Consider the following 23,503-nt stretch of genomic DNA (forward strand, 5'->3'; position numbering starts at 1 on the left):
AAAATAAAATAAAAAACTGCCTCGTGGATGAGTCTACTGTAACTGAATGACAGTGATGCTGTGTTGGGATGCTTCATATCATCTTCATTCATTATGGTCACCAGTCTTTTCTCCAGTAGTTTCTCGGGCGTTAACTCTTCCCAGCTTCAGCAAGAGTATAAGAGATGCCATTCGAAAAGCAAAACAAACGTAATTGAGTGGTCTCTCCAATGGCGCCCTCTCTGCCTTGTTTATAGTGTCTTCGTTTACCACACTTGCGCGCGCGTGCCGCTGTCGTCAACCAATTCCTGTCTGGAGTGTCTGACCGCCGGTGGGCGAGTGGGGTGTGTCTGCAAGCGGAGAGAGCGTGCGATTCAGACTCCTTGTACACAACACGACTCGAGTGAGAATAAAATGCTGCAAAATCTGAAATTGACACGACTCAGAGTCTAGCAGTAATCTGACACTTGTTTGTTCGCCAGTTCGGAGAGAGACTGCCTGGAACCATGAAGAAATCGAGCCCGGCAAAGCAACAACCACCACCACCACCTCCGGCTGAAGTCACCGTGCCAGATAACGAGGTTACTGTGCAACAACTGAACGAGCTGTTGTCAAACAGCAGCGGATTTTACAGTTTACCAACACAGCATTTCAACGAGGTCTTCCCTAGAATATACGTTGGTAACGCGTAAGTTATTTTTATTTGACCAAAATTCTGAGGAATATGTGCACGATAGTTTATATTTCTTCCCTTTAAACAAACAGTAACCTACGATATTTATCAGATGACACCGACAGGTAGGCTATTGCTTCATCGTRCCTAGCAACGCATCCCTATCTGTTCAGACAGACACGTTCATGACAATATTGAGCACAGAAAATGTCAGAATAATATATAACAATATTTGCAGGCTATAGAATGTCATTGTTGACACCCATGAATTAAAACCCTATTCTAAACGAATATTTTCCAATTTTAACAAATTACAAAATTCCAGCAACAAAGGCTATAGCAACCTACCATCATCAATAAAAAGTGTTTTAGGATTCAAATGGCTTTGACAACTAACAGTATGAAGGGGATTGGTGTTGATATGCAGTCTCTTAATTCATAATATTTGTCACGAGCATGGGAGGAGGCTGTTCTCTCGCTCAGAATAGATGAAGGAAATAGTGCATTTTCTAGAGGCACATCGCTCTGAATAGATGAGGAAAGAGTGAATATTCTAGAGGCACATGTTCCCTCTCGAACGTTCGTATTTGAAGGGCGATACAAAACGCCCGATTTTATTTGAAACGACTCCATTATGTTATCGGTATCTCCCGCGGTTTCATTCAACGCCCCTATTCTATTCTATTAGACATTTACATATACAGCAGTGCTGAAATAATCTGGTTTTAAATGTTCGTACGAAACAAAGAATCGGATATGGAATCCATACACACAATTTTCTCAAACTGTTGGATTGTGAGTGTCAATGTAGGCTATATTGATCAGGGAACTAGACATTGTGCAGCCTAAATGAATGAAGCAGACGAGACAAACATTTTCATTATTATATATTTTTTTAAACAAATGTACTCGCTCTTCAATCAGTTTAATTCCACCTGTGTAAATAATGCTGATGTATGCACACTGGTTCCCAAGGCTCCACTGGGGTTTTCAATATTGTTTCCGATATTGAAACACCTTTTCATTGATAACACCCCTCTACACACCTTTGTCTCTCACTTACCTTTATACACACACACACACACACACACACTCTCTCTCTCAAAGGGGGGTGGAGGGCTAGACCAGTCTCTCATGCTATTCCCCTAACTGGGTCGTACCAACCATTAGGTGTCTTTTGAGTAGTGTCAGAATAATGCATAATCAGCCATCACTTCCCTTGGGACAGGAAGCTTGTGTGCAACAGGGAGGGGCAATAGAATGCAAGCTTAACAAGAAAATTGCATTTGTTAAAACATTTCTAGCCTGTCTATCTACAGTCTGGGTAACAGGGTTGATGTGTTAAACTCAACCCGCTCAGATTTCCACCACAAAACACCAGAAAATTGCCAAAAAGAGTAGAACCAGCCACCCCTGCTTTTACATTATGATTTGACTGAAAAAAAATATTTTAAAAGGAACATTTTCATCACGTAACAGGGTTGACCTTAAAATGAATCACTAATCACATGAAATAAATAATAACCCTCAGAAATAACTTTGTCAAAGTAACAAAATAACTCGTTATTTAAAATAATGTTAAACATTTGGAGAGATGTTGGGGTTAAGTGGGTTCAAATCTTCTTAGAAGTCAGAGGGTGACAGAGGGACATGTCAAAATGCTGAATTTTGGCACATTACCAAGTCTTTATTAAAATAAAAATCTGATTGAAAATATTGCATTTTCAAAGTGTTCTACAGTGCATAGAGTATTCAGACCCCTTGTCTTTTTCAGCCTTATTCTAAAATGGAAAAACTGAAATCACATTTACATAAGTGTTCAGACCCTTTTCTATGAAACTCGAAATTGAGCTCAGGTGCATCCGGTTTCCCATTGATCATCATTGAGATGTTTCTACAACTTGGTTGGAGTTCACCTGTAGTAAATTAAATTGATCGGACATGATTTGGAAAGGCATACACCTGTCTATGTAAGGTCCCACAATTGACTGTGCATGTCAGCAAAAACCAAGCCATGAGGTCGAAGGACTTGTCCGTGGAGCGCCGAAACAGGATTGTGTCAAGGCACAGATCTGGGGAAAGGTACCAAAACATTTCTGCAGCATTGAAGGTCCCCAAGAACGCAGTGGCCTCCATCATTCTTAAATGGAAGAAGTTTGGAACCACCAAGACTCTTCCTAGAGCTGGCCACCAGGCCAAACTTAGCAATCGGGGGATAAGGGCCTTGGTCAGGGAGGTGACCAAGAACCTGATGGTCACTCTGACAGAGCTCCAGAGTTCCTCTGTGAGAACCTTCCAGAAGGTCAACCATCTCTGCAGCACTCCATCAATCAGGCCTTTATGATACAATTCTAAACCTGTTTATTTCTCATTATGGGGTATTGTATGTAGATTGATGAGGGAAAAAACAAGTTATTACATTTTAGAATGAGGATGTAACGTAACAATGTGGAAAAAGTCAAGGGGTCTGAATACTTTCCGAATGCACTGTATACGATCTTAGTGTTATGCTTTCACAACGCAATTCAGAGAAACTGATCGTAATTTTGGTGCGCATAGAAAGTCATGAGTGCATTCAGGTGCATATGCCGTGGTGACTATTCTTCCCAATAAACGAACAGGCTCATTGTGTTCAGAACATCCCAGGGTGGGACGCCATGTCATCTTGTAACTGTACATCAAGCATAGTGATCAGAAACGTTGACACATTATGACAGGAGTTTTATGATTTGGAAATGTGAAGTGCACATTTGGACTCTCTGTGTTTGGCTTGCTTGTATGACGTCAAAGCGGTATATATTATAATCCTCAACGTTTCATCTTTAAAAATGCATAGTCCTCTAAATGTACAGAATTCAACAAAAAATGTGCAAAAGATGCCCAGTTAGGGGGAGGGATGGGGGCATCTTCTTGTCGCGTGTGGTGCTCAAATTCAGAATGGCTGTCAGTCAAAACCCATACACCGCTTTGAAGCGCAGAGCCAGAGCTCTGACATCATGAATAGCATGTTACTGTACAGCCACTACGCTGCCATTTTCGACCCTTATACAGGTACGAGTGTAAAGGGCTACTATATCCAAGGCAGGCAAAAGGCACTCATTTCGTGGAATGACCCAGCTATAAATGCAATGTGGTTGGTTGACTGGGTACTATGTAATGAGGGTGCCGTGTCTTTCCCACAATTTACAGCCCGCCATTCCAGTAAGGTCAGTTCCTAGTAATCCCTTATGCTGTGTGCATGTAGGAGGTGTGTCAGTCCCAATGTATATGTAAAGTCCAGCACACACACACTACACATACCTAGTCGAGACACTATGAATAAGATGTCATGAATAAAGTCCATGCATGGCGTGTGTTTTACATGTACTTGGGTGAAAGAAATCCACATTGAGGACATACACAATAACGTGAAATAGCTTGGTCTTAAAGTGGCAATATGTAACTTTTTGGGTGACCTGACCAAAATGTACACCAGCTGAAACAACAATATATTTGGGTTTTGTAAAATATATTTCACAGCGGTTTAGATTGTACAATGATTCTCTACACTATACCAGCTTATTTTGTCACATAAACTGAAATGAGGCGAACTATTCGAGTTTTATTAACCAGGAAATAGAGGAGCAATTTCTGGATAGTGCAACTTTAATATACAGAATTTGACAATCAATAATAGATTGTATAGTTTTCCTTTATCCATGTACAGGAAACTCCTATGTCTCTCCCTCTTGTCTAATGATATCCATCACTTGGCTCCAGTCATTGCCAAGAGAGCATTAAGAGGGTGAGCTGGATAGAAAGCAAGCACATTACCTCTGTGTTACAACAAAATCAATCTGAATGTGCCACTCTCTCGGGCCAAGAGACGACTGACACATTGACAAGACATCTTGTCTTCGACTAAGTTTACACAATGGTCATGTTCTAAGTGGTTAAATGTCGTCTGGGGTTTTTTACCTTTATTTTGAAATGTGTAAAGAAGACCCTTAGATATTGGAGACAGCACAGTAAATAGAATTTGTCTATATCCTTTCTGTTTACAGTAAATTTCATGACAAAATATTTCACTGTCATATTCATTGTATTTGTGAGAAAACAGATGCTTAAAATGACCTCATATCTTGGAAGTGCATCATCTTCCAATGTAGAGTAAAGGGTTTATGGCAGAGGTACCAGGAAGATGTATGGATTGCCTATTGATTAGGGTCTACACACTGACCACTCACACCACTGTCTGTTCCACAGGAACCAGTGGCTTCTCACATGTTCTATGTTGAAGGTCAGCCAGAGAAGAGGTGTATTCATTACAGAAACCGTTTACCGTTTCTAAGAACCAAGCGGAAGCAAACAGGGCAAACGAAACGGGGCGGGACCTACCTGAATTTGTCCAATGGAAACAGACTAAACATTTTGCAACAGAATCTGTGTGATGGTTAGACCACTGTTGCCACATAGCTCAAGCTGATAAGTAGCTGGCTGCTGTTAATTTAAAACAATGGACAGACAAATACACACACACACACACACACTGTCATGCCCATTAAGTCTGAGGGGGCAGATTGATCAATTTTCACTGTAAAAAAACAAAAAAACATCTATATATTATAGAAGATATTGTTTATTTTACCCTATAATTGGCATTATTTAATTATGAGCTAAGTTTCATTGTACATGTGGGACCTTGACACCAAAATGCTCTTAATATTTGCCAACAGATCTCTGTTAGCTTCTTAAGCTATCATGTTAAAAACACTCCCTGCTTGAAAAGTCTAGTAGGCTCGTAACACAAACTTGAGTAGTGAGTTGCTCTCCGAAAAAAAACACCATCCATGGAACCCGGATGTCGACGGAAGCCATGATGTAAGGTGTGCTAAAATGCTTTCGTTGACGCCCACTCAGGCTTTAATCTAAAAGCACTGGGCAGCCCCTGGTTGATGGCACACTTTGGCTCTTTGTAAGGGCTTGTATTAATAATGGATAGACTGGGACTGCAGAGAGGAGGAGTATGAGTGGAGGACATGTAAACACACACACAAGCAGGTATGCATACACATGCGGGCAGGCACTGGTGTCCACATTCACATTCAGACGCACGTACGCATAGATGCTCAAATAATATTGGTTATATCTGTAGACTCAGGAGCTTACAAGCACATACTCTGAAACACATACATGCACTGTACACGTGCAAAATGTGACACACAGACACACACACACCTTCCTCTCACACAGTCATCGTCATTACAGGAGAAATATGACCGCAATCTTCCATGGCTCCGCCAAGATAGACAAAGCCTCACAGCAGGAAGAGTGAGAGAGAGAGAGAGAGAAGAAAAAAGGGTAGACACAGTAGGGAGAGAGATGGATAGACACAGTGGGGAGAGAAAGGGGGAGAGCGAGAGGGTGTGTGTGTGAGTTATGGGTCTCTGTGGGCAGATCTGAGCGGCTGAGCCCCATGTACAGAAGCCATCGCTCCAGCACCTCGGAGGAGCCTTGGCCTACAGGCAGGCAGACAGATGGGCTGCCTCATCCCCAGTCATAAAGAAAGATGGTGGCAGACTGGATCTTTATTAGTCAGCCTGGCAGCGTGGGTGTGTTGACCCTCTGTCTCAGGGGACCCATGCAGGGTCACTCAGCCTCTCCACATCCCTGCCTGGAGCCGGATGATATGCTTATCCAACTGTAGAGCACTCGGGGGCGAGATAATGTAGAGCATAGTAAGTACAATTAACAGAAAAGGTATTCAATTAGGTAGGTAGGTACAGTGCCTTCAGAAAGTATTCACACCCCTTGATTTTTTTCTACATTTTGTTGTGTTACAAAGTGGGATTAAAATGAATTTAATTGAAGAAAAAAAAAATGTTTATGTCAGTGATCTACACAAAATACTCTGTCAAAGTGTAAGAAAACGTTTGTAAAAAATATATATACAGTACCAGTCAAAAGTTTAGACACCTACAAGGGTTTTTCTTTATTTTTACTATTTTCTACATTGTAGAATAATAGTGAAGACATCAAAACTATGAAATACCACATATGGAATCATGTAGTAACCAAAAAAGTGTTAAACAAATCAAAATATATTTTATATTTGAGATTCTTCAAATAGCCACCCCTGGCCTTGATGATAGATTTGCACACGCTTGGCATTCTCTCAACCAGCTTCACCTAGAATGCTTTTCCAACAGTCTTGAAGGAGTTCCACATATGCTGAGCACTTGTTGGCTGCTTTTCCTGCAGTCCAACTCATCCCAAACCATCTCAATTGGATTGAGGTTGGGTGTTTGTGGATTGCCAGGTCATCTGATGCAGCACTCCATCACTCTTTAAGCACCAGCTGTCAGAGCAGCTCACAGATCACTGCACCTGGACGTAGCCAATCTGTAAATAGCCCATCCAACTACCTCATCAACATATTTATTTTATTTATTTTTGCTCCTTTGCACTCCAGTACCGCTACTTGCACACTCATCTTCTGCACATCGATCACCCCAGTGTTTAATTTGCCATACTGTAATAATTTTGCCACTATGGCCTATTTATTGCCTCACCCCCCTTATCCTACCTCATTTGCACACACTGTATGTAGACTTTCTCTATTGTATTATTGACTGTATGTTTGTTTGTCGTTTGTCGCACTGCTTTGCTTTATCTTGGCCAGGTCACAGTTGTAAATGAGAACTTGTTCTCAACTAGAATAAATAAAGGTGGGGGGGGGAAAAACTCTCCTTCTTGGTCAAATAGTCCTTACACAGCCTGGAGGTGTGTTGGGTCATTGTCCTGTTGAAAAACAAATGATAGTTCCACAGCGCAAACCAGCTGGGATCGTGTATCGCTGCAGAATGCTGTAGTAGCCATGCTGGTTAAGTGTGCCTTGAATTCTAAATAAATCACAGACCGTGTCACCAGCAAAGCACCATCACACCTCCTCCATGCTTCACGTTGGGAATCACACATGCCGAGGTCCTCCGTTCACCTACTCTGCATCTCACAAAGACACAGCGGTTGGAACCAAAAATCTCACATTTGGACTCACCAGACCTAAGGACAGATTTCAACCGSGCTAATATCAATTGCTTGTATTTCTTGGACCAAGCAAATCTTCTTCTTATTGGTGTCCTTTTAGTAGTGGTTTCTTTGCAGTAATTCGACGCAAGGCCTGATTCACGCAGTCTCCTCTGAACAATTGATGTTGATATGTGTCTGTTACTTGAACTCTGAAGCATTTATTTGGGCTTCAATTTCTGAGGCTGGTAACTAATGAACTTATCCTCTGCTGCAGAAGTAACTTGGTCTTCCTTTCATGTGGTGGTCCTCATAAGAACCAGTTTCATCATAGCGCTTGATGGTTTTTGCGACTGCACTTGAAGAAACTTTCAAAGTTCTTGACATTTTCCGGATTGACTGACCTTCATGTCTTTAAGTAATATTTGAGCTGTTCTTCCCCTAATATGAACCTGGTCTTTTACCAAATAGGGCTATCTTCTGTATACCACCCCTACTTTGTCACAACACAGCTGATTGGCTCAAATGCATTAATTTGTGAAATTTCTTTCCTTCTTATCTTTTAAAAAGGCACATCTGTTTAATTTAAATGCATTCCAGGTGACTACCTCATGAAGCTGGTTCAGAGAATGCCAGGAGTGTGCAAAGCTGTCATCAAAGCAAAGGGTGACTACTTTGAAGAATCTCAAATACACAAATCCAAATATGTTTATAACACTTTTTGGGTTACTATGTGATTCCATATGTGTTATTTCATAGTTTTGTCTTCACTATTATTCTACCATGTAAAAAAAAATTAAGAAAAACCATTGAATGAGTAGGTGTGTCCAAACGTTTGGCTGGTAGTGTGTGTAATACAGTATATACCTAAAAATATATGGGGGATTGGAAATGATGTTGACAATTACATTGAGGGAAGCCACAATCTATGCAATATAAACAAAATATATATATTAGAGTGTCACTCGGCCGCTCAGGAACATTCACCGTCTTCTTCCTAAGCAACTCTATTGTAGATATGGCCTTGTGTTTTAGGTTATTGTTCTGCTGAAGGTGAATTAATCTCCCAGTGTCTAGAGGAAAACAGACTGAACCAGGTTTTCCTCTATGATTTTGCCTGTCCATAGCTCCATTCAGTTTTTTTTATTCTGTACAAGCTTCCTTATTTTCACTCTGTTAATTAGGCTGGTATTGTGGAGTAACTACAATGTTGTTGATCCATCCTCAGTTTTGTCCTATCGCAGCTATTAAGCTCTGTAACGGTTTTGAAGTCATCATTGACATCATGGTGAAATCCCTGAGCGGTTTCCTTCCTCTCCGGCAACTGAGTTAGGAAGGACGCCAATAGCTTAGTGGTGACTGGGTGTACTGATACACCATCCAAAGTGTAATTAACAACTTCACCATGCTCAAAGGGATATCCAATGTCTGCTTTTTTTTACCCATCTACCAATAGGTGCTCATCTTTGCGAGGCATTGGGAAAAACTCTCTGGTCTTTGTAGTTAAATCTGTGTTTGAAATTCATTGCTTGACTAAGGGACCTTACAATTATCTGTATGTGTGGGGTACAGAGATGAAGTAGTCATTCACAAATAATGTTAACTATTATGGCACACAGTGAGTCCATGCAACTTATTATGTGACTTGTTAAGCACATTTTTACTCCTGAACTTATTTAGGCTTGCCATAACAAAGGGCTTAGAATAATTATTGATTCAAGACATTTCAGATTTTCATTTGTAAAAATGAAATAAAACATAATTCCACTTTGACATTATGGGGTATTGTGTGTGTGTGTGTGTGTGTGTAGGCCAGAGACCAAAAAAACTCAATTTTAAATTCCAGCTTTTACACAACAAAGTGTGGAAAAAGTCAAGAGGTGAGAATACTTACTGAAGGCACTGTATAGACCCAGTGATAGGAGTATCTGGAAGGCAGCTAGTTTAAATACCAGGTAGGGCATCTGAACTGGCAACTGGAGAGATACTGGTTTCAGGTCATAGCTACCATCTACTGCCGTTGTGCCCTTGAGCAAGGCATGAATCCCCTACCTAGCTCCAGCAGCGCTACACTGCGGCGGACCCTGTCCTACCCAATTTTTATTTTTTTWTWTTTTTTMGGGGGGGGGGGTATTTTCTGGCAGGGTTGGATTTGTACCCCTAATCATGTGATAAATCTGTGCCCCATAGTGGCCATGAATTGAAACTAAACTGCAATAGGGAAACGCATGAATAAAACTGGAGAAGGAAGGGAGCAGAGATGGAGGAGAGCAGAAAGAGATGTATAGTTGTCTGGAAGTTGAGTAGATGGAGATGCAGTCACTGGAGTAGAGCTGGCTGAGTATGGAGCTCTCTAGCCTCTCTTCTCTTCCTGGCCTTGTCTGAAATCTGTCTTTCCTACTACTTACTAAAATGACATGCTGTGTACTAATCATACTACATTCTATTTAGAATGTACTGTTTAGTAAAAACGTATGCAGTAAGCAACAAACATGCTACTCAAACATGCTGAGAAGACGTCATCTAACGCGCAATTTCGTATATTTTTGTAGAGCACATCCCCTATTCTGATTATCAGCTGTTGTCAAAAACACTGAAGTGTAAAAAGACGATTATCTTCCTTAAGTGTGCCGTGAATTCTACTCGATGAAAAGCCGAAATGAGTATGACATCCTGGCATTTTGGACACGACCCCTCTCTCTATCCTTCATTCTGTCTCTCTCTTTCTGGCCCTATCTGTATCTCTCTTTCTCTCTCCTCTCCCCCTCTGCACTCTCTTTTTCCTCTCCCCATAGTTTTTATTTTCTTTTGTTTCTTTCTCTTCTTTTCTCCTTTTGTTTTCTTTTTACTTTTCTTATCTTTTCATCTTTTATTTATTTTATTATCTTTTTTCTTTCTTCTTCGACCTTTTTTCTTTTCTTTCTTTTCTTTCCACCTCCCTGGGTGTCGTAGCCCTATTTCGGTCAGTGATCAGGATACCCGTGGCTTCCTGTCTTCCCCTGGGCAGCACCCAAGATCTCATTTTCCTTGGCATGGCTCCGGACATTCCCCTGTCCCCTGGGGGGGCACTAACATAGACAGACATCTCCACTGTTTTAAAAGCGGGCTCCACCATTTATTCCGTTCAAGCTCCAACCAGCCATGGCAGAGCAAGGCCATGTCGACAGCTAGGTCTGAGACCGGGCTAGATGGGGTGGTCTGTGTTGGGTGCGAAAATCGACATGCAGTAAAACCCATTCAACACAATTTTCACAACGATGAGCTAAGAGTGCTGTGGCAACTCCGAACATTTAGGATGACGAGCTGGAGAGGCGTTGAGATGGTGTTAGGACAATGGCTTGAATAGCAGGTCTGGGACAACTTTGGACTGTAGTTTTAAAACAGTCAGCTGCTAAAACTTGGTTTTGTGGAACCTTGTACATTGTGATGTTTAGTTTGACAGCCATTGCTTATTTACTCTAACTTGTCTTGAGTAGCTACTCTACAAAGCTGATAATAGTGACTCTGGAAGCCACTGTTCTCAGATGTGGCCCATTTGTAATCAATATCTGATGTCTACCTCATAGAAATATCTATTTCTATGGTCTACCTCCCCAGGTTTGTGGGCCAGAATCTGATGCGTCTGCAGAAGCTGGGCGTGACCCACATCCTGAACGCGGCGGAGGGCAACTCCTTCATGCACGTCAACACCAACGCAGAGTTCTATGCTGGCTCGGGCATCACCTACCACGGCATCCAGGCCAACGACAAGCCTCAGTTCAACCTCAGTACATTTTTTGAGGAGGGGGCGGACTTCATCGAGAAGGCTCTGGCACACAACAATGGCAAAGGTGAGACTGATTACTCTGGGTTCTCTTTTACCACAGGAGGCTGGCGAGGGGAGGACGGCTCATAGTAAATGATGGAATGGAGTGAATGGAAGGGTATCAAACACATGGAAACCATGTTCCGTTCCAGCCATTACTATGAGCCCGTCCTCCCCAATTAAGGCGCCACCCAGCCACCTGTTGTTACTGAGCTGTTTGTTCGACTAAGTGACAATCCGTTTGGCATTCCATGGTGATGTACATTGAAGAGGCCCAGTTCAATTGACTTCAGGACATGGTTGACTGAGGTGAATTGATATGCCTTTAGCATTGGTCTCCATACGGTCTGTCTCTCTTCTACAGTAGGTTGTCTGATGTAAAGAATTGGGGGAGCTTTATTTTAAGGTACTGTTTCTACAGGTATTTACTTGGTATAAGTTATTGTGTATTTACCATTTCACCATGTAATTTAGAAGCCAATACCTGATTTATTTCTGTACTGTAAAATAGAGCGCCAATCGCCCCTTATTGGTCAAAGAGCAATATGATCAAAGAGCAGTATGGTGTGTTTCCCCTCAGTAATTTTCTTTTCTCATTTCAAAATATTTGTTCCCCTGGTTAAAACTGTAGACCACCTCTTGTTGCTCCAAGTCTGTTATGAGAAGAGGAGTAACAGAAACTGTCCTTCAGGGTATAAAATGTTTAATGATGCATTCTCTGTCACTGGTAAGAGATATTCCTGTGAATGGTTTCTCAGGCTAGTCCTATTGCACATTGCTACATCATCGGATGTTTCGATTAGTTGAATGTGGTGAGAACATTTTGCACTGGTCATAGATGGATCTATTGTACCAAACCAGACACTCCACATTTTTCCAGAGAGAGCAAGCACAGACACCGGTTTGGCACACATTATTTTTCCTTTGCGCTGTGTTCCAGTAAAAAATGCTTAGAAGATGTCACTTCAAGAGGGCCATTTTGATGTGATTAATTACCATGACACCGTTTGAAACATTGCATTGAACAGCACATTGAATGCGTTTTGACAGTACTATTTAAAATATGTGTCGGAGATTTGTAACAGAGCACCAACCAAGACAAAACAAAGGGAAATCTAGCAGGGAAGCCGAACAACAAAAGATAAAGGGAGTGCCATTCACTTCAACCAAACCCCTCTAACTCATAACAGCCTCTGTAGACCGAAAGAACAGGAACAGCCATCTATCTCTGACTACAACTCTGGCTCCTCTCTCCCAAAACATTACTGGGGTGTTGACATACCCTCGGGCCCATTTAATTGGAGCCCTGAACCCTGTGTTTTATGGCATTGATTTAATGTCATCTTTGACACAGCGGAACAATTATAAAGCGTCTTAATTCCCGGGCAATTTGGCAGCAGCAACGTCTACACCCCAGTCAATCACAGTGGCTACAGTAGGGGAGGAAGAGGAGGAAGGACACTTATCTTTCCAACAAGCCGGAACGCCAGCTCACTCTGGTGGATATAGTGTCTTGCTGTAACCCATCAAGGCTTGATCAGTGACATTTTGTGACCCCCTGCCGAGCTGTGGAAAGGTCAAAGGTCAGGGACGGAGCTTGTGCATGTGCCTCGTCAGCAGGGTTGTGAGTGTGTGTATAGAGTTAGTGTGTGTGTGAAGCGATGAGAAGCTGATTCCGTGTGTATGTTCTGAGCGTCTACAGTCAGCCCTGGATTGATTGGCGGGAGGCAGGGTGATTGGGGATTGGACAGAGGTCACTTAAATGGCAAGACCCCCGAGACGCTGGGAGCGGTGTCAGGTTTCAAACACTGCAGAGTCGGCAGATCGGAATTGAGCACGAGCAGATTGGCTTCCCAGTGAAATTGGCACAGTGTATTCCTCCTGGGGAGTAGGGAGGTCAATAATAAATYCATGAGTTGAGGAGTGGGATGTTGAGGTGTATTTATGCACACACAAATGCATGCATAGTTTACATATCCAGTTACACACACACTGCGCTGGTGAGGCTACGGCAGTGGTTAGGAAAGTAAAGAAGTAAAGGTGGTTGACATTGACTTGTCTGCCGCAGAGGTCAGGCCCTGGATTGGCATCTCTCTGGCTGAGATGCTTCGCTGGGCAGTGTTTATACGGAGTARCTGTTCCCTCGCTCTTTTTCTCCCTCCTTTCGTCCCTGTACCTCACTGTCTTCCCTCTTTCCTTCCTTTTACTTCAGTCCCAGTCTTCATKAGAATCCAAATAGCCAGAAATGGTCTCCTTTCGTTGTGTCCATTCCTTCAAGACCACTGATCTGAAAGCATTTGATGGGTTTAAGCAGTATAGTGGAACCCTATCCAGTCCTCTCAACTACCCTGGACACCATCTGTGAATTGATCGCCCCCCCCATCTAGCTTCTGAGTTTGTTCTGTTAGGTAACCTAAACTGGGATATGCTTAACACCCCGGCAGTCCTACAATCTAAGCTAGATGCCCTCAATCTCACACAAATCATCAAGGAACCCACCAGGTACAACCCTAAATCRGTAAACATGGGCACCCTAATAGACATTATCCTGACCAACTTGCCCTCCAAATACACCTCTGTTGTCTTCAATCAGGATCTCAGCGATCACTGCCTCATTGCCTGTATCCGCTATGGGTCCGCGGTCAAACGACCACCCCTCATCACTGTCAAACGCTCCCTAAAACACTTCTGCGAGCAGGCCTTCTAATCGACCGGCCCGGGTATCCTGGAAGATATTGACCTCATCCGTCAGTTGAGGATGCCTGGTCATTCTTTAAAAGTTACTTCCTCACCATCTTAGACAAGCATGCTCCGTTCAAAAAATGCAGAACTAAGAACAGATATAGCCCTTGGTTCACTCCAGAACCTGACTGCCTCGACCAGCACAAAAACATCCTGTGGCGAACTGCAATAGCATCGAAGAGTCCCCGCGATATGCAACTGTTCAGGGAAGTCAGGAACCAATACACGCAGTCAGTCAGTCAGGAAAGCAAAGGCCAGCTTTTTCAAGCAGAAATTTGCATCCTGATCTCCAAAAAGTTCTGGGACACTGTAAAGTCCATGGAGAACAAGAGCACCTCCTCCCAGCTGCCCACTGCACTGAGGCTAGATAACACGGTCACCACCGATAAATCCTGTATAATCTAAAACTTCAACAAGCATTTCTCAACGGCTGGCCATGCCTTCCTCCTGGCTACTCCAACCTTTGCAACAGCTCCGCCTCCCCCGCTGCTACTCCGCCCAAGCCTCCCCAGCTTCTCCTTTACCCAATCCAGATAGCAGATGTTCTGAAAGAGCTGCAAAACCTGGACCCATACAAATCAGCTGGGCATGACAATCTGGACCCTCTATTTCTGAAACTGTCCGCCGCCATTGTCGCACCCTCTATTACCAGCCTGTTCATCCTCTCCTTCGTATCATCTGAGATCCCCAAGGATTGGAAAGCTGCCGCGGTCATCCCCCTCTTCAAAGGGGGACACCCTGGACCCAAACTGTTACAGACCTATATCCATCCTGCCCTGCCTATCTAAGGTCTTCGAAAGCCAAGTCAACAAACAGATCACTGACCATCTCGAATCCCACCGTACCTTCTCCGCTGTGCAATCTGGTTTCCGAGCCGGTCACGGGTGCACCTCAGCCACGCTCAAGGTACTAAACGATATCATAACCGCCATCGATAAAAGACAGTACTGTGCAGCCGTCTTCATCGACCTGGCCAAGGCTTTCGACTCTGTCAATCACCATATTCTTATCGGCAGACTCAGTAGCCTCGGTTTTTCTAATGACTGCCTTGCCTGGTTCACCAACTACTTTGCAGACAGAGTTCAGTGTGTCAAATCGGAGGGCATGTGTCCGCGTCCTCTGGCAGTCTCTATGGGGGTACCACAGGGTTCAATTCTCGGCCGACTCTTTTCTCTGTATATATCAATGATGTTGCTCTGCTGCGGGCGATTCCCTGATCCACCTCTACGCAGACGACACCATCTGTATACTTCTGGCCCTTCCTGGACACTGTGCTATCTAACCTTCAAACGAGCTTCAATGCCATACAACACTCCTTCTGTGGCCTCCAACTGCCTTAAACGCTAGTAAAAACCAAATACATGCTTTTCAACCGTTCGCTGCCTGCACCCGCACGCCCGACTAGCATCACCACCCTGGACGGTTCCGACCTAGAATATGTGGACATCTATAAGTACCTAGATGTCTGGCTAGACTGCAAACTCTCCTTCCAGACTCATACAACATCTCCAATCCAAAATCAAATCTAGAGTCGGCTTTCTATTTCGCAACAAAGGCCTCACTCACTCACGCCGCCAAACTTACCCTGTAAAACTGACTATCCTACCGATCCTCGACTTCGGCGATGTCATCTACAAAATAGCTTCCAATACTCTACTCAGCAAACTGGATGCAGTTTATCACAGTGCCATCCGTTTTGTTACTAAAGCACCTTATACCACCCACACTGCGACCTGTAGCTCTAGTCGGCTGGCCCTCGCTACATGTCGTCGTCAGACCCACTGGCTCCAGGTCATCTACAAGGCTATGCTAGGTAAAGTGCCGCCTTATCTCAGTTCACTGGTCACGATGGCAACACTCACCCGTAGCACGCGCTCCAGCAGGTGTATCTCACTGATCATCCCTAAAGCCAAAACCTAATTTGGCCGCCTTTCCTCCAGTTCTCTGCTGCCTGCGACTGGAACGAATTGCAAAAATCTCTGAAGTTGGAGACTTTTATCTCCCTCAACAACTTTAAACACTGCTATCTGAGCAGCTAACCGATCGCTGCAGCTGTACATAGTCCATCGGTATATAGCCCACCCAATTTACCTACCTCATCCCCATACTGTTTTATTTATTTACTTTTCTGCTCTTTTGCACACCAGTATCTCTACTTGCACATGATCATCTGATGATATATCACTCCAGTGTTAATCTGCTAAATTGTAATTATTCGCTCCTATGGCCTATTTATTGCCTACCTCCTCATGCCTTTTGCACACATTGTATATAGATTCTCTTTTTTTTTTTTTTTCTACTATGTTATTGACTTGTTTATTGTTTACTCCATGTGTAACTCTGTGTTGTTGTCTGTTCACACTGCTATGCTTTATATTGGCCAGGTCACAGTTGCAAATGAGAACTTGTTCTCAACTAGCCTACCTGGTAAATAAAGGTGAAATAAAATAAATTTAAAAAATCAGTGTTCATGAAGGAAAAGGAGTTGAGTCAAGGGGGCCATTGAGGAGAATTGGGATGTAGCCCTAAGTGTCTGTCTGTGTCCATCAGGCAAGGTGTACGTCCACTGCCGAGAGGGCTACAGCCGCTCGCCCACCATGTCATCGCTTACCTCATGCTGCGCCACAAACTGGACGCCCGGTGGCGGTTGCCACGGTGAGGCTGAAGAGAGAGATCGGCCCCAATGACGGCTTTCTGCGCCAGCTGTGCCAACTCAACGAGAAGCTGGCAAAAGAGGGGCAAGTTGAATGGGTGATGCCAGTTGTGGCTGCCAGGTTAAAGACAAAGTAAGAGAGGGAGAGAGACCCAACCCCTCCATTCTGCCTTCCATAGGAGACAACCTGACTCAACCATCCTGACCGGCAAACGTCTCACACACATGCACACACACATACATGTAAACATACATGCATACATGCATACACTGTACATACATGGTGACAGTCACACAACTCTCTCTCACACACACAAACTCTCTTCTATTGTCATGCTGCCGTCCTCTTTCTCACCTCTCTCTGTCTCTCGCTCTCTGTCTCTCGCTCTCTGTCTCTCGCTCTGCTGGTGTCCTTGGGTACATTTGTCTAAACCCCAGCCTGTTCCGATAGTGGGGGAAGTATGTTAGCCAGGGGGGGGGGGGGAGAGGGTACCTGGGGCATGCAGGCATCCTTCTAACCATGGCTCAGTGCTTTACAGTTTACTCTGTCACCCATCTTCTCTCTGTAGATTCCATAAGCATACGTCCCACCGCTGGCACACACAGCCCCAAAGTTCCCTGAGTGTGATGTTTTGACTTGACCAATGAAGCATTCCCTAGACCATAGGTTTAAAACACTGAACATTTCTCTCCGTGTTCAACTTTTGGAGCTCTGAGGTCGGAAGAGTTGTACAAATAATATATTATAGCACAATCATTAAACAGAATCCCACTGCCGGGACTGTCAGACTACAATGATGTCATGACACCAACAAAATGATCTCTGACCAGTCTGGAATGTTTTGGGACATTTTGGTTTAGACTATTCCTGATTGGGTGTGACAATGAAGCACCCTGACATCACACAAGGAAGTGACATGGGTAGTGTTSGGTGGGCTAATTTGGTGTATAAAAAAACAACATTCCATAGAGACTGGCTCCCCAAGATGTCATACACACACACACCCATCATGTCTAAGTAGAAGCAAGCAGCAGCACAATTTCTTTTTTGTGCATTTACAGGGATGGAACCTATTTACAAAGGAAAACGCACTTACCATGCCAGACAGGTACCCACTGCCAATTCCAAAGTGCACATCCGTCGTTGTGTCCATCCCATAGATTTACAGCTCCACTGTCAATCAATGCCACAATTGGCCCTTATATGTCCACTGCCTTGCACCAATATGTGCATACTAATGTTATGCCAATTTGGAGGTGAAATCCCAAGGCTTTTCTGTTTGTCTGTATTAGTACATTGCAGTATACTGTATGTCTCAATGCCCTGCCATCCTATTGAAGTATATATTTAAGCAATAAGGCACGAGGGGGTGTGGTATATGGCCAATCTACCACGGCTACGGGCTGTTCTTTCGCACGATGCAACCCAGAGTGCCTGGATAAAGCCATTAGCCGTTGTATATTAGCCATATACCACAAACCCCCTAGGTGCTTTATTGCTATTATATACTGGTTACAAACACAATTAGATCAGTCAAAATAAATGTGGTATACGGTCTAATATACCACGTATTTCAGCCAATCGGCATTCAGGGATCGAACCACCCAGTTTATAATATATGATCAGAACCAAGAGCGAAACGTCTCAGAAATGATTATAACCGGTGTTGCATATGAATTGAGATGAATTGTGGTAGGCTCCACAGGCTTCTGAAACAATTTCTGTCTTTAAATGACATTAGAATCAATGGAAAGACCAAAGGCTCCAGGCAAGCTCACAAGACAACTAACCCTAGGGGGGGGTTTACCCCTCAAATGTCCCTGTTGCATCCGGAGTTGTCTCTGACTTAACTTCATGGTCAAGTGTAATAGACAGTCACTGGATCCAGCCCCACTAACAGGGACAGCGAGTCCTAACGAACCATCACTCCATTTTGGAAACGATGTACTAAAGAGTGGTCTAGCATAGCCACGGTTAGTTCACCCGGTTCTTCCCATGTGTCAAATCAGATAGCGCTCAGTCGCTCACCATAGAGGCCTAAGGGCTTATTGGTGCATCCATGGGTGGAATGAATAGAAGTGGAAATAGTTATCGCTCTGTCTGAGAAAATGAACTCTGAAAACTAGGTTACGTTATGTCATACGGCACCATCTATTCCTCGTTTTATATATCTATATACATAGAAATATTATACATGTATATACATATTTAAGCATTAACATATATGAATGTAGAGCAATGTGTCTATAATGTGTAAGTATCGTTAGTACATGTGTATATCACTCTGGCACTTATACTGTAGTTCTTACGTCAACATTAGATCACTCAGTCCTCTACTAACTCTTCTACATTCCTCCTATATTCCAATATCTGTATTTAAAGATGCCTTCATGCTTTTTCCTCTGCGTTCTGTTGAGGATATACATGGAGATCAATGGCGGGATTGTAGATCTATTTTTATTKGAATCTATTGATTCTGTGACTCATGCTGATGACTGACGGGATGTTCTCTCTAACTRGGATGCTCTATGCTCTGACCCCAAGTCACCTCATAACGCCTTCTATCATTGACAAGTCAAAGAGGAGGCTGGTGGGAGGAGCACTATGAGCATGGGCTCATTGTAATGGCTGGAATGGAATGGTATCAAACATATGGAGTTCCATTCCAGCCATTACAATGAGCCCGTCCTCTTATAGCACCAGCCTCCTCTGTCACACTACTATTTATAAGCACCATCACGCAAACTGCACAAAATTGGATTTGTTTTCCTAATTAATCCATTTTAAAAAACAAAACGATATTCCGTAAAGATCTCTATAACATTCCTGTATGATCTGGAGACCAACCTAACCTACTGTAGTTACTGAGAACCTTTGTGCCGTCAACGCAAACGTATTTCATAGATTTCCTGTGCCAAGCAGCCGACAGTAGCTGTTTTATGACTGGCTTTGTTTTCTCTGTTGTGTTCTATCAGGCCAATATACCATGAGGCTGGTTTCCTACTGACCAACAATAGACAACAAGACACTGTTGGAGACATTTAGATATTTTTTGGGTGGGGGGGGGGTCATTCAAACCTTATTGATTACAAAGAAAGGTTCAGTTATTTAACCCCTTTGGAGAATTTCGGTTTATTGTTCTAAGATTAGGTTTATTTGTTTCAGCATTTTAACTGCCTACAGCCTAGCGATAGTCCTTTTGTTAGTATTTGCTTTACCACAAATTAGGTTAAATGGTTAACTTTATAACATATGTAAGGGGTTGTAAAATACATTGAACCAGATCCATAGATCAGCATGAAACACACCCTTATGTTAATGTYTTGAAGGATGGGGGAAACAGTGCCCCCTGCTGTCTCAAATGTTTTTGCACAATTTATTATGTAATGGTAATGCCGTTAAGCTGACACTTTATTTGCCAATTATCGTTACTCCTGGTTTCTGCTGTGTCTATTATACAGTTTAGATTATTGTAAAACATGGACTGAAGTGGGACAATTTGTTCTTGTCTATTTTTGAATGATATGTCATTGATGTACTGCAGGGGGATGCAACCCTGGTCCTAGATTGCCGCAGGCACTTCATGTTTTTGGTTTACCAACCTGGAAGACCAGGTGTGTTGAATTTAGGCAATCACTGAACTGATCAATTAGGCCTGTTGGCCAGGTGTGGTGTCTAGTTGGAACAAAATCCTGCAGTTCCTGCGGCCCTCCAGGAACAGGGTTGCCTAACCCTGATGTACTGTATATTCACTCTTGAATATAATATACTATTGAATTGTCAATGTATTAATGTTACAACATCTCTGTGCTTATGGTTTTGCTATGTGTTGTAATGTCAGGAATGGGAAATGTGATATTCCTCATCTATATGAGGGATATTTAGTCACCTCAAATTATTGGCACCCTTGATAAAGATGCTAAAAAAAAATATATATGATTGTATACTAATGCAATTGGTCAGCGTAAGAGATTTCTAACAAAAATAATACAAAAAAGTATAAAAAAGATAGGCATCTGACCYTAGCACCGGTTTTAATCTGCGTGTCAATTCCGTTTAGCAAGCTCATACTGTACCTAGTGTAAAATATGCTGGTGGATCTTTGATGTTAAGGGACTATTTTGCTTCCACTGGTCCTGGGGCATCATGAACTTTACCCATTACCAGGACATTTTAGCCCACAATTGTGTTGCTTCTACCAGGAGGCTGTGGATCTTCCAGCAAGACAATAACCCCAAGCACACATCAAAATAGTTAATTGACCACAATATCAACATTTTGCTCAAGTCAGTCTCCAGACATGAACCCCATTGAAAACCTGTGGTTTGAATTGAAGAGGGCAGTTCATAAGCGCAGACAAAGGATTTCAAGGATCTGGAAGGATTCTGTATGGAGGAATGGTCTCAGATCCCTCCCAACGTGTTCTCAAATCTCATAAAACATTCTAGTAAAAGTTCAGTGTTGTAATACTCACATGGGGAGGGTGCTGGAGTACTGAAAACAGGGGTGCCAATCATTTTGACATATATTTTAGATTACTTGTTAATAAACAAAATCTCTTTCTTTGACCAATTGTTAGTATAATAGAATTTCCCTGATGTTTTGAGCATACAAWATATCTCAGTATTTGATATCTTTGTTTGCTCATCTTTATCACTGGTGCTAATAAGTTTGGAGGTGTGTTACAGTAACTGCACTCTGGCCATTGTGAGTCACTGCATTTTACCATAACGAAAGGTATTTAATCAGCCCTATAGTAATGTAATATCCTTGTGTGTTCAAGTATGCTGTTTGTAAAGAGAAAATGAAATAATGGGTATGGTTTTATTGTTAATGTGCATAGCAATGATCACCGTGTGTGTGTGGTGTTACCCACTGGGCACAGACGTCAGTTCAACGTCTAGTTTTGATTTACATTTGGGTGAGTTGGCAACGAATGTGAATTCAACAACAAATGGCACCATGTCATTGGATTTAGGTCGAGTGGAAACAAAATGAAATTCCCTTATTAAAAAATAAATAAAAAATCCAAATCCAATCAGTTTTCCACGTTGATTCAACGTCATCACAGTTTTTGGGGAATTTATTCATCCAGTTTTTGCCCAGTGGGTAGTTTGTCTCATACTTTGATAATTTTTCTGTACTAATAAATGCTGCTCTTTTTATTATTGTTATAAACACTCAACAGTTAATATTCCGACGCCACCTTCCCCAAGTCTCCTTTCACTGAAATGTCTTCCATGTGTCCAGCCCCATCTGATTTACCTTCAGATAGACATAAAGGTCATTGATATCTTAAGGTTAAAGGTCACTGATCTACTTTTCCTACTCCGTTGCCATTGTGGCCCCCTCCATTTACGTTCCCTACAGGCGTTATGGTGTAGCAGGAGATTTAGCACAAATGACCCCACACTGCCTGGCTTCCACAGCCCAGTTATCCTCGCACGTTCTCACAATGTTGCATTCATGTTTTATTAATGTTACTGAGGATTTCCACTATCAACAATATTTGGTTGTTTTGTGTTGGGTTCATTCCGATCTGTCCCTTTTCATACTAACAGTAGCGGGCACTGCCTGGAGATGGAACAGGATACGCATCACAGGAAATGCATCATGACATTAATGACACAATCCCACCCAAAAGCCTTACACTGAAGATAGAATCAATCTCTATATTTTAGTTCTGTGTACTTACTTCACACAGTATGGAAGGACGGCTCCCTTGCAGACGGAGATGACGCTGTTTGTTGAAGTGCACTTGGTTTTAAATTGTAATGTTATTTTTTCTTACCTTGAAAAGTCGACTCTTTCTTGTGTTTAAACAATAAATGGCTAAGATGTAAACCTTGTTTTTGGTTCATGGCCCATTTTTTATAGGTTGCTGTATAATAATATACAGTGTTTTTTTCCTCCACAAAGAAACCCCAGTTGTTTATCTTGATATAGTTCATCTTTAGATATTCTATGTCTCTATTTCATGTCTTTGCTCTTTTCTCTGTGATTTTGGTCCAATCAATTACCCTGTAAACATGCTAAAACATACTGTATTATATGGCCGTCATTGCAAAATACTATAATAACTCATAAGTCCATGTTTTCCTGGTAGAGCGGATCCAAGTAGATCCATGCATGAGAAGGACTCATTTTGGTGTGGCTTGCATGACAATACCCTATTACTGGAGCATTTCCCATCATATGCTGCTGCAAGCTATCCCATCCTTTGCCTTGATGGGCCCTTGATTACCACAGCAGAGATGAATGCATTTAAGAAAAACGGAGCACACAATAGCCCCAAATCACTCGAGGCCTCAAATTCAACTCTGGACCTTGAAGCCAGTTCCATTGCTTTTAGTTTTTATTTGGATACTATTCCCCTCTAACCAGGGATCGATTTTTAGACCTGGGACACCAGGTGGGTGCAATTTAATTATCAGGTAGAACAGAAAACCAGCAGGCTCCGGACCTCGTAGGGTTAGAGTTGAATACCCCTGCACTAGAGTATACGCAGCAGAGACTACACCATGACCATCCACGTGATATGACCTGGACAGAGACTGGATCYAACCAAGCAAAAAACAATTGTGGCCAAATGAAAATGCTGATCTAACCGAATACACATTTTCAAAGGCCCTAAGAAGTGCTTAC

General features: G+C 42.6%; 1 protein-coding gene across 1 annotated transcript; it reads left to right on the top strand.

The window, feature by feature from the left end:
• Positions 1-297: 297 nt before the first annotated feature.
• Positions 298-17,338, top strand: LOC111978394 (dual specificity protein phosphatase 3-like). The gene is given in 5 exon segments (XM_024008447.2): positions 298-667; positions 11,255-11,487; positions 16,755-16,799; positions 16,802-16,840; positions 16,843-17,338. Coding segments are annotated over 5 exon segments (651 nt in total). The 5' UTR covers positions 298-485; the 3' UTR covers positions 16,995-17,338.
• Positions 17,339-23,503: the final 6,165 nt, after the last annotated feature.

The sequence above is a fragment of the Salvelinus sp. IW2-2015 genome, linkage group LG18, assembly GCF_002910315.2.
Source record: "Salvelinus sp. IW2-2015 linkage group LG18, ASM291031v2, whole genome shotgun sequence".
Lineage (NCBI taxonomy): Eukaryota > Metazoa > Chordata > Actinopteri > Salmoniformes > Salmonidae > Salvelinus > Salvelinus sp. IW2-2015.